Genomic DNA, 12,095 nt, shown 5'->3' on the forward strand with positions numbered 1-12,095 from the left:
TACAATTTTCTTGTTAATCGTGAATCGTGTTACACTGGCAAAGCCCTCAAAGCTTACAAGAGCCTGGAAGCTTATAAATATTTTGTTGCGGGATGGGTATCCCAACTACACCTCTGGAAGGTTCCGAAGAAGAATGTCTACTTGATAACCTCACGGGTAAGTGGCATTAAGACGTTTATCATAAAGAGACTATGCAGGACATTTTATCGTAAGAATGTTCGAAATCTAAACTCAGTTCCAGATAATGAGAGGGTTGTAAATATGTATGTTTTTGTCTGAAAAACAGTAAATCAGAAAGCTGTGCACGTTTGCGCGGAAGCTGCGCAAAAGTGCGCAGCTTTCTCATCTCATCTCATTATCTGTAGCCGTTTTATCCTGTTCTACAGGGTCACAGGCAAGCTGGAGCCTATCCCAGCTGACTACGGGTGAAAGGCGGGGTACACCCTGGACAAGTCACCAGGTCATCACAGGGCTGACACATAGACACAGACAACCATTCACACTCACATTCACACCTACGCTCAATTTAGAGTCACCAGTTAACCTAACCTGCATGTCTTTGGACTGTGGGGGAAACCGGAGCACCCGGAGGAAACCCACGCGGACACGGGGAGAACATGCAAACTCCGCACAGAAAGGCCCTCACCAGCCATGGGGCTCGAACCCGGACCTTCTTATTGTGAGGCGACAGCGCTAACCACTACACCACCGTGCCGCCGCGCAGCTTTCTGATTTACTGTTTTCTTCTTGTACCGGTACTTATACTTCCTGTTTCATGGACTGTAACGGCATTTGCTCATTTAGTAATTTTAATACAGAATTTACTTTGATGAAATTATTCAGACACTCCAATGCCCCCCCTAAAAAAAAAATCGGATCTGCACGATTCAGCCGTGAAAAAGGCGCATTCGCTGTTTGCATCCCTGTTTAAACTCATAGGTTAACCGACTTTAACCGGCTAATGAGGCTCGGTGGTCGGTCAAGATTTTTTTTAGTTTTCGCATCCCTACTATGGATTGGCCTTTCAAAGGCATATATGAGCCAAAAAGATAAAACATTGTCATAGACTAGGCCAGGGTAGTAGGGCTCGGCATAGCCATTTTAAACGTTAGAGATCAAGCGGACTGACGGCCACAAACACTGTTCTGTCTAGTTTCTAAGTATGCAGCTATCATTCAATCCAAAAATCAACTTAACAGATGTACTAGGAGTATTGAATTAGAAGATTACACCTACCTGATATGAAGTGTTCACTACAAATTCGGCTGGTAGAACTGGGGTTCCAGTTTTCTCTTCACACAGCGGACACCCATTTTGCGCGTCTCTCCTCGTCTGCGGGGAATCTATAAAATGACACGCCCTCCTTTTGGCCCTGTCTATTGGTACAACCAAATGCTGAACAAGATATAACCATTCTCGAAAGATCTACTCCCACACACTTGATAATTAGAACGGGCATTAAAAAGGCATTGTAAGAGCTAGCTGCTGTTTCATTTATTCAAAGTCCTCCTCCATGGAAAAAGTGGGCCGGGTTTGGGCATGAAACTCCCAGGCTGAAAAGGGGGCGGGGCGGGGCTCTCCTCTCCAGACTTCTAATGCATTTCTCAGATCTGTTGTTTTATCATTCTGTAAAGATTCTGAGCTCCAGACTTCAGCTCTAACACCCAAGTACAAAACCCGTGCCTTATATCGACTGGAATTTGTCAGAAACTGAATCATATCTCCACTTTGGAGTGTGATCTTCAGACCAGACATATGCTCCTGTCTGTGTCTCCGTCTCAGGAAGCAACGGCGTGACAGGGAAGATCAGAGAAAGTCAAAATTATCACCTCGAAAATACTGATTTTTCAGATTTGAGGTCAAAACACACACACACACACTTTGTTTCATTCCACCACACTCCAAACTTGAGATAATGAAATGAAATTCCAGTCAGTAAAATATCAGGGATTTGGACGCATGAATCTGATCTGGACCCCAAATGAATTATGAGACAGTCGAGTGTTTTATCCAGACACATTTTATAATTTATTACTAATCACACACACACACACACACACACACACACACACACACACACACACAGCTGATGTACTGATTCTAAAAAAGTAAAATTCTGACACTAAAGAATAAAAGGATGGCATTGATGCAGTTACTTTAAGAGAAATCACTCAAACACAGGGGCGTAGCCATCATTTTAGAAGTGAGGGGGACAAATTGTTCAGAGATCTATTGAGTGATTTATCATCCTCTCGCATTCAATTGCACCTCTCCTTAGCCGCTAAAGAACCACAAACAGCACAGCACCAGGGAACCGACTTTAGTTCTTTAAAATGATATACTATCAAACTCTAAAGTCAAAATCTAAAATCTAAAGCTGCCAAACTCTGGTTGAGCTGACATCGAATGACCCTGGAGCATCTACAGCCAGATAATTAAGTGCCAAATGACAACACCGAACACCAAAAGTTCTGTAAAACGCCATTCCTGTTTAAAATGATCAGCACCAAAATTGAGTGGAAGTGACGAGGTAACAGGCGAACAAGCCACATCCTTTATTTTAATGCCAAGAAGTGATAAGTGAAAGTGACACAACAATAAACATATCAACATTAAGATTAATCAATTAAGAAAAATGGTAGGACCTATGCCTGCTGCCTAATACAGTAGTCAAATAATATCTGCAAATAAATAAATAAAGTCTCTTTGAAATTACATATAAATTACATCTTAAAAAATCTGTGTCAGTATTTCCCTTTTGAACTAAAGGAATCAAAGGCTACAGGCTCTGCTGATTAACTATATTACAAAATAATATCATCAGTTCTAGATTTCTTTTAGACCCAAGCAGAAACAATAATATAATCAAAATAAAATAACAGTTGTATTAAGTAAAAAGTAACTCAGTCTCTTTGTTGATGATCCTCTACAGTTAAATAACTGTGATGTTAATGTATGTGTGGGGGCTAGACCTATATAAATGAAAAAAATGAATTAAATATACATATCTATCTGTGATAGGCCAATGTATCCTCTATCATGTAGGCATAAGGAAGCCTCCTACAACATGTACATATATGTAGCTGTACCTCTCACCTAAGTGAAGAACCCGAACGTGATTCTGTGCCTCTCATTAGCCGCAATGAATTGCTGAGCAGTTTGTCAGCTATTTAGTTTGTCCAATTGATCTTTGTGGATATGACACACAGCAACACTGTTGAGCCGAGACTGTGCCATTGTGCTTCAGAGCCAGGTTTTTAACTTCCAAAGACCACTGAAGCTTCGTTCAGCCTCAGCGGAGGAGGCAGGCACAGTAAGAAGCAACCGCACAAGTGTTTCTACTTGTTCAAAGAGACCCCTGACTTCTGGCAACATTCCTCGCAGAATGGTAGCAGCCTCACTGCTTGACTGAAAGTCATACTTGGACTTGAACATTGCTAATTGCACTTGAAGAGAAGGTCTGTACACTTCTGGGTAACATCATCTGTCACTCCTGTTAAGAGTACTTTTTCAAGTTTCCTGATCATCAGCAGCCCTTCATTTTCAAAACGTTCTGTGAATTGCAAACTCACAGTGTCCAGAACCTTGAAAAATTCTGTTCTGAAGTACAACCCGGATTCCAAAAAAGTTGGGACAAAGTACAAATTGTAAATAAAAACGGAATGCAATAATTTACAAATCTCAAAAACTGATATTGTATTCACAATAGAACATAGACAACATATCAAATGTCAAAAGTGAGACATTTTGAAATTTCATGCCAAATATTGGCTCATTTGAAATTTCATGACAGCAACATCTCAAAAAAAGTTGGGACAGGGGCAATAAGAGGCTGGAAAAGTTGTACAAAAAAGGAACAGCTGGAGGACCAAATTGCAACTCATTAGGTCAATTGGCAATAGGTCATTAACATGACTGGGTATAAAAAGAGCATCTTGGAGTGGCAGCGGCTCTCAGAAGTAAAGATGGGAAGAGGATCACCAATCCCCCTAATTCTGCACCGACAAATAGTGGAGCAATATCAGAAAGGAGTTCGACAGTGTAAAATTGCAAAGAGTTTGAACATATCATCATCTACAGTGCATAATATCATCAAGAGATTCAGAGAATCTGGAAGAATCTCTGTGTGTAAGGGTCAAGGCCAGAAAACCATACTGGGTGCCCGTGATCTTCGGGCCCTTAAGGCCAATTTATGCTGACAACCCAGTCCTCGCAGATGGCGTCGCAGATGGTGTCTGCGTAGCCCCCCCACCTTCGCAGACGCTCTGCGCACACCTCCCAAAAATTGTGACCACCACAGAAGCCTCGCAGACAGCGTCACAGACAAGAGGGCTCTGATTGGTCCACTCTACATCCGCTGTACACGCACTTCCGCTTCCCTACTTTCTCGGTTTGGTTTGTTTTCACGACCGCCATTTTTAAAAACACGAGCGAAGATGGAGCAGCACGAAGAGCGGTTGATCGAGGAAGTGAGGAAGTACGTACATCTATACGACTCCAGTTCTAGTCATTATAAGTAACCGGAGGATAAACACTCCACTAACCACACCCACCAACTACTCCTAGCGATTTCGCGACTTCGCGCCCCCTTGCGTTGTGGCAGTGAATAACATCGTGCATGCCTATTACTCCCCGCTCAACGATAAATTACAACTGTCTGCGAAAAGCTATCTGCGAAAGCCTTGTCGCAAGAGCATGCAGAGGCCTTTAGACGGCACTGCATCACATACAGGCATGCTTCTATATTGGAAATCACAAAATGGGCTCAGGAATATTTCCAGAGAACATTATCTGTGAACAGAATTCACCGTGCCATCCGCCGTTGCCAGCTAAAACTCTATAGTTCAAAGAAGAAGCCGTATCTAAACATGATCCAGAAGCGCAGACGTCTTCTCTGGGCCAAGGCTCATTTAAAATGGACTGTGGCAAAGTGGAAAACTGTTCTGTGGTCAGACGAATCAAAATTTGAAGTTCTTTATGGAAATCAGGGACGCCGTGTCATTCGGACTAAAGAGGAGAAGGACGACCCGAGTTGTTATCAGCGCTCAGTTCAGAAGCCTGCATCTCTGATGGTATGGGGTTGCATTAGTGTGTGTGGCATGGGCAGCTTACACATCTGGAAAGACATCATCAATGTTGAAAGGTATATCCAGGTTCTAGAGCAACATATGCTCCCATCCAGACGACGTCTCTTTCAGGGAAGACCTTGCATTTTCCAACATGACAATGCCAAACCACATACTGCATCAATTACAGCATCATGGCTGCGTAGAAGAAGGGTCCGGGTACTGAACTGGCCAGCCTGCAGTCCAGATCTTTCACCCATAGAAAACATTTGGTGCATCATAAAACGGAAGATACGACAAAAAAGACCTAAGACAGTTGAGCAACTAGAATCCTACATTAGACAAGAATGGGTTAACATTCCTATCCCTAAACTTGAGCAACTTGTCTCCTCAGTCCCCAGACGTTTACAGACTGTTGTAAAGAGAAAAGGGGATGTCTCACAGTGGGAAACATGGCCTTGTCCCAACTTTTTTGAGATGTGTTGTTGTCATGAAATTTAAAATCACCTAATTTTTCTCTTTAAATGATACATTTTCTCAGTTTAAACATTTGGTATGTCATCTATGTTCTATTCTGAATAAAATATGGAATTTTGAAACTTCCACATCATTGCATTCCATTTTTATTTACAATTTGTACTTTGTCCCAACTTTTTTGGAATCGGGGTTGTAGTCAGCTGAGGAAGGAGGTACATGGGCAGATCTGAATCACACCAAAGATATTCGTACAATATTTTCTAAAGCGTCTCTGATCACACACGACAGCGGTGTTTGTTTGCCGCCTCAGCTCTGCCTGCTCATGATGCGTTTAGAGGCGGCTCGGAAAAACAAGTTTCCACATGTTAAAAATGAATTGAGTGGCTGTAATGGCTGTAAAAAGTGTGGGGGACAGACGGCACAAATACGGGAAGTGCGGGGGACATGTCCCCCGCGTCCGCTACGCCCATGCACAAACAACTTCTTCACATCGAGACGCAAACAGCCATCACGTTCACCGTACAGCATGCAGGGTGTTGGTTTAAATCACTGGGCTTTTGTTTCGATTAGCAACTATTTGATCCGTCACAGTGTTGAGCACAAACTCTAACCCAGTGTGTTACTGCAAACTACTGCAATGAGCTAAAAGTGATTTAAATATTAAAACTCAGTTTTTTAGTGCATTGCCTTTTCGGTTGTTGAACTTTGCTCTCGTTTTGGAACATGTGCACTGAGACACTGACAATAATAAATTACACTGCTGACAAACTTCAGGCGGCACGGTGGTGTAGTGGTTATCACTGTCGCCTCACAGCAAGAAGGTCCGGGTTCGAGCCCCGTGGCCGGCGAGGGCCTTTCTGTGCGGAGTTTGCATGTTCTCCCCGTGTCCGCGTGGGTTTCCTCCGGGTGCTCCGGTTTCCCCCACAGTCCAAAGACATGCAGGTTAGGTTAACTGGTGACTCTAAATTGAGCGTAGGTGTGAATGTGAGTGTGAATGGTTGTCTGTGTCTATGTGTCAGCCCTGTGATGACCTGGCGACTTGTCCAGGGTGTACCCCGCCTTTCACCCGTAGTCAGCTGGGATAGGCTCCAGCTCACCTGCGACCCTGTAGTACAGGATAAAGCGGCTACAGATAATGAGATGAGATGATAAACTTGAAGATCAAGCCATTTAATGTTCTGTAAGAAATCCACTGACTTTTCATAAAACACAGCAGCCTGCACCACACACGCTGAAATCTTCCAGTCTAGTCACTTATATTTGTAAATTACAGGCATTTAGCAGACGCTCTTATCCACAGCAGTGTAGCAGACTGGGCAGCAGCTGGAGACCGTTCCTCTTCCTGTTACAGAGGGATTCAGTCCAGCAAGAAAAATCCCAGTCAGGAGGTCTCTGAGATGAGCAGAGTGATGGGGGACGGAGGGTCCAGTGGAACGGGGTGGAGGCTGGGAGTGAGCAGGGTGTTAACTTCTCTCAGCAAGGCGGAGTGGGTGGAGGGTGGAGTTATTCCACTTTTGGTGAGGCGTTAGATGCCATTTCACTTACAGGATCTTCTGCTGATGAATCCTGCTGGATCTCCAGAATTCTGGAAAAGTCCTATCAGAAATACAGTGGCTCTCATCAAAAATGGTTTCTTTTATTTATATATAAAAACACCTGGGTCTGCTTCAGAACTGTTTATTTAAAAAAAAACACTAGTCAATTCCTCAAAATAAAAAGTACTTATGCACTTAAACTAAGTGAAACTAAACTGAAATAAAAATAATAAATTGAAAGTCTCAATAAAAACAAAAATGAGTCTGGTGCTGTAAGTGTGGACTTGCGTCTCATAATTCAGGCACACTTCAAAGTGCACATGATGATTCTAATCCTGTTCAAACTTCATCTCGAAGGACTGAAGGCAAGAACTCAACCCAGAGACCCCACAGAGACAGCGATGAGCCCAAGCGCAGAGCCAAAGGCCCAGCCATTAACTAAAAGTTCAGGCTCAATAAAAGCCTGAATCAAAACGCTGGAGTAATTTTATATCATACTTCATAATATACTGAGGCCAAGCTCTTCAGGGAGCTCAGGAGAACATTCCCAGAGACTACTGTGTGAGACTCAGCAGCAGAGAGCTCTCCTGAATCAGACTCTGGAGCAGGTGGTGCCCATTACCACTGATTAGAGATCAGAAGGTGTTTTCAGGCTCCCCCTGGTGGCAGAAGCCAGTCTAACAATGTGCATGGCGACTCTCTACCTCCCTCTAGTGACAGCACAAGGGTGAGCAGGCTGTCCCCGTCACACTGCCTGTCCACCTGGAGTGATGTTCACTTTACAGTCGGAGAGCGAGTGATGCTCACTTCACTCACATTGTGAGAATGGTCAGAGACATAATGATATATCTCATCTCATCTCATCATCTCTGGCTGCTTTATCCTGTTCTACAGGGTCGCAGGCGAGCTCTGCATCACTGATTGATGTCCAAAACAGCTTTTTAAATCACTGTCCAATTATAACTTTCAAATTATTTATAAGGTATTAGATTTTGCATTTAACTTAATAAAAACTTTTTTGTTTCAGTTTTTCCCTCATAAATACAGTATAATTCATGCTCACTGTACACCTATTTAATGGTAGTTAAGTTGAACAAACATTATTTAATTTCACAAATCACTATAATTCAATATTTAAATATTTCCCGTGACAGAATGTGATAGTCAACACATCTTTCCAATAAAGAACAAAAAAAAAAAAAACACACAAAACAACTGTCAATCATTTTAGACGAATGTAATGCCTCATCTGCCCCTTTTATATTCGGGGAGAATAAGAGCGATCTTTTGCTGTATTTTGTGTTCTGTTGCTAAACTGATTCTGTACAAACGTGTGAAGGTCAGCAGGTCTGAAATGGTCATTTAAATAGGTAGTTTTTGGTATTTTCCATCTCGACCCCCTGCAGTTCCCCACAGTCTGAACACCGCTGTGGTAAACGTGTGTGAGGTTTATTAGTAGAACGAGTTTGGGTTAATTAATTCGGTATTCTTTTATTAAACCCTTTGTCCATTTGGATTCAAGGCTCCGCAGGCTTCCTGCCTCCTGTTGTCACAATTGTGATGACTAACATTTTGCCATGTGAAATGAAGGTGTGTGTGTGTGTGTGTGTGTGTGTGGTTACTTACTGCCAGCAGGTACTGTGATGAGTTCATCATCTCTTGTAGAACAGTTTGCTGAGACAGTAAATGGAATGGTATCTTCTCTTCCGGCTTAAAGCCGAGACCTTTAAATACCTCCACTAGATCCTACACACACACACACACAGAGACAAAGTAACATTATAGTGACAGAAGTAGGACATTATTACATGGAAACATGGAAGATTCATATTGTTTTGGATTAAGCAAAGAAGGACACTAAGCAGGAAGGGGCACAAAGGGGCGGGGCACTAAGTGGGGTGGGCAATTAAGCAGGGCAGGAGACTAAGTGGGGTGGGGCACTCAGAAAGGTGGGACACTGAGTTGGGTGGGGCACTAAGCAGGGCGGGGCAGTAAGGAGAGCGTATGTTGTGTGTGTGTATCAGAGCTTTACATTAACTTTTTTGCTCACCGGCCACTGTGGCTAGTGGTTTTCCCGAGTCACTAGCCATTCAGCCTTTTCACTAGCCACAATTTTGTTGCCAAGAAATCGCAGTTTTTTCTTCACCATGATATGTTAAAGTTCGGAAGATCTAGATTTAATTATGAATGGCAGCGTTATAATGTATCTCTACAGTAGCACTCAAGTATTCAGTGCTGTTAAGGTCGCTCCCTATATGAAAACATGCAACCAGTTCAGACAAAAATATAAACAGAGTATTCTGTTTATTGAACTCAAATTCAAGCCCCTTACAATATGAAATATCGTATAATATGAAAAATAACATTCAGTACAACTGAACTGATTCTAATATTAAAAGTCCAATTCAAAATATTTATCATTGAAAAACATTTGATGGTTTGATATGCAAGTATTATGTGTATTATCAAGTATTATTATGTATATTATGTATTATGGGCGGCACAGTGGTGTAGTGGTTAGCGCTGTCGCCTCACAGCAAGAAGGTCCGGGTTCGAGCCCCGTGGCCGGCGAGGGCCTTTCTGTGCGGAGTTTGCATGTTCTCCCCGTGTCCGCGTGGGTTTCCTCCGGGTGCTCCGGTTTCCCCCACAGTCCAAAGACATGCAGGTTAGGTTAACTGGTGACTCTAAATTGAGCGTAGGTGTGAATGTGAGTGTGAATGGTTGTCTGTGTCTATGTGTCAGCCCTGTGATGACCTGGCGACTTGTCCAGGGTGTACCCCGCCTTTCGCCCGTAGTCAGCTGGGATAGGCTCCAGCTCGCCTGCGACCATGTTGAACAGGATAAAGCGGCTACAGATAATGAGATGAGATGAGATTATGTATTATCTATTAATTGTGTGTGTGTGTGTGTGTGTGTGTGTGTGTGTGTGTGAACATGTGTAGAGAGAGACATTAAATGTCCTCATTACATTCATCATCAGATGAGTCTGAATGGTCCATGAAAAATGGTCTTCGTGACCTGAGGCTTCCAGCAGGCCGTAAGTTGATAGCTGGGGTGGATCAACTTCTTTCCAATCGCGTGACCGTTTCTAAACAGCAGCTCCATCCTCTCCAGCTCAGCCGACTTCATGACAGCCAGGGACTGAAAGCAATGCTGTCCTGTAGTGACCAGCCGTCTTCGCCTGTTTTGATGTTATAGTACCGATGTGTGCATTTGACTTTTCGTGGTCCTTTATAGTTTTGAGTTTAAAATTACTGGTGCCTGTTTTTGCCAGACTTTCCACAGTCTTTGCAGTACATGGTATGTTCGGTTTTGCTATGAACTAGCCAATCTCGCCCGAACTTCCATTTGTCATTGAACTGTCTTATCTTCCTATTAGCGTCTTGTTCGTCTCCATGGCCGTAGCCAGCTCTGAGGCCCCCGCGGTCCGGACCTCGGTCATTTTTAAGAGCTGAAAATACAACCCCGATTCCAAAAAAGTTGGGACAAAGTACAAATTGTAAATAAAAACGGAATGCAATAATTTACAAATCTCAAAAACTGATATTGTATTCACAATAGAACATAGACACCATATCAAATGTCGAAAGTGAGATATTTTGAAATTTCATGCCAAATATTGGCTCATTTGAAATTTCATGACAGCAACACATCTCAAAAAAGTTGGGACAGGGGCAATAAGAGGCTGGAAAAGTTAAAGGTACAAAAAAGGAACAGCTGGAGGACCAAATTACAACTCATTAGGTCAATTGGCAATAGGTCATTAACATGACTGGGTATAAAAAGAGCATCTTGGAGTGGCAGCGGCTCTCAGAAGTAAAGATGGGAAGAGGATCACCAATCCCCCTAATTCTGCGCCGACAAATAGTGGAGAAATATCAGAAAGGAGTTCGACAGTGTAAAATTGCAAAGAGTTTGAACATATCATCATCTACAGTGCATAATATCATCAAAAGATTCAGAGAATCTGGAAGAATCTCTGTGCGTAAGGGTCAAGGCCGGAAAACCATACTGGGTGCCCGTGATCTTCGGGCCCTTAGACGGCACTGCATCACATACAGGCATGCTTCTGTATTGGAAATCACAAAATGGGCTCAGGAATATTTCCAGAGAACATTATCTGTGAACACAATTCACCGTGCCATCCGCCGTTGCCAGCTAAAACTCTATAGTTCAAAGAAGAAGCCGTATCTAAACATGATCCAGAAGCGCAGACGTCTTCTCTGGGCCAAGGCTCATTTAAAATGGACTGTGGCAAAGTGGAAAACTGTTCTGTGGTCAGACGAATCAAAATTTGAAGTTCTTTATGGAAATCAGGGACGCCGTGTCATTCGGACTAAAGAGGAGAAGGACGACCCGAGTTGTTATCGGCGCTCAGTTCAGAAGCCTGCATCTCTGATGGTATGGGGTTGCATTAGTGCGTGTGGCATGGGCAGCTTACACATCTGGAAAGACACCATCAATGCTGAAAGGTATATCCAGGTTCTAGAGCAACATATGCTCCCATCCAGACGACGTCTCTTTCAGGGAAGACCTTGCATTTTCCAACATGACAATGCCAAACCACATACTGCATCAATTACAGCATCATGGCTGCGTAGAAGAAGAGTCCGGGTACTGAACTGGCCAGCCTGTAGTCCAGATCTTTCACCCATAGAAAACATTTGGCGCATCATAAAACGGAAGATACGACAAAAAAGACCTAAGACAGTTGAGCAACTAGAATCCTACATTAGACAAGAATGGGTTAACATTCCTATCCCTAAACTTGAGCAACTTGTCTCCTCAGTCCCCAGCCGTTTACAGACTGTTGTAAAGAGAAAAGGGGATGTCTCACAGTGGGAAACATGGCCTTGTCCCAACTTTTTTGAGATGTGTTGTTGTCATGAAATTTAAAATCACCTAATTTTTCTCTTTAAATGATACATTTTCTCAGTTTAAACATTTGATATGTCATCTATGTTCTATTCTGAATAAAATATGGAATTTTGAAACTTCCACATCATTGCATTCCGTT

The 12,095-nt window shown here is 42.9% G+C and overlaps 1 protein-coding gene across 1 annotated transcript in view; it reads right to left on the minus strand.

Moving 5' to 3' along the window:
* Positions 1-6,697: 6,697 nt before the first annotated feature.
* LOC132872322 (sperm flagellar protein 2-like) overlaps positions 6,698-12,095 on the minus strand; it is an 18,705-nt gene continuing 13,307 nt past the window's right edge. The window contains exons 7-8 of the mRNA XM_060907087.1: positions 8,705-8,824; positions 6,698-7,139 (exon numbers count right to left, since the gene is read on the minus strand). Of these exons, the coding sequence (XP_060763070.1) occupies positions 7,047-7,139; positions 8,705-8,824 (213 nt within the window). The 3' untranslated portion in view covers positions 6,698-7,046. The remainder of the gene's footprint in view (positions 7,140-8,704; positions 8,825-12,095) is intronic.

This window comes from Neoarius graeffei, chromosome 24 (genome assembly GCF_027579695.1).
Source record: "Neoarius graeffei isolate fNeoGra1 chromosome 24, fNeoGra1.pri, whole genome shotgun sequence".
Classification (NCBI taxonomy): domain Eukaryota; kingdom Metazoa; phylum Chordata; class Actinopteri; order Siluriformes; family Ariidae; genus Neoarius; species Neoarius graeffei.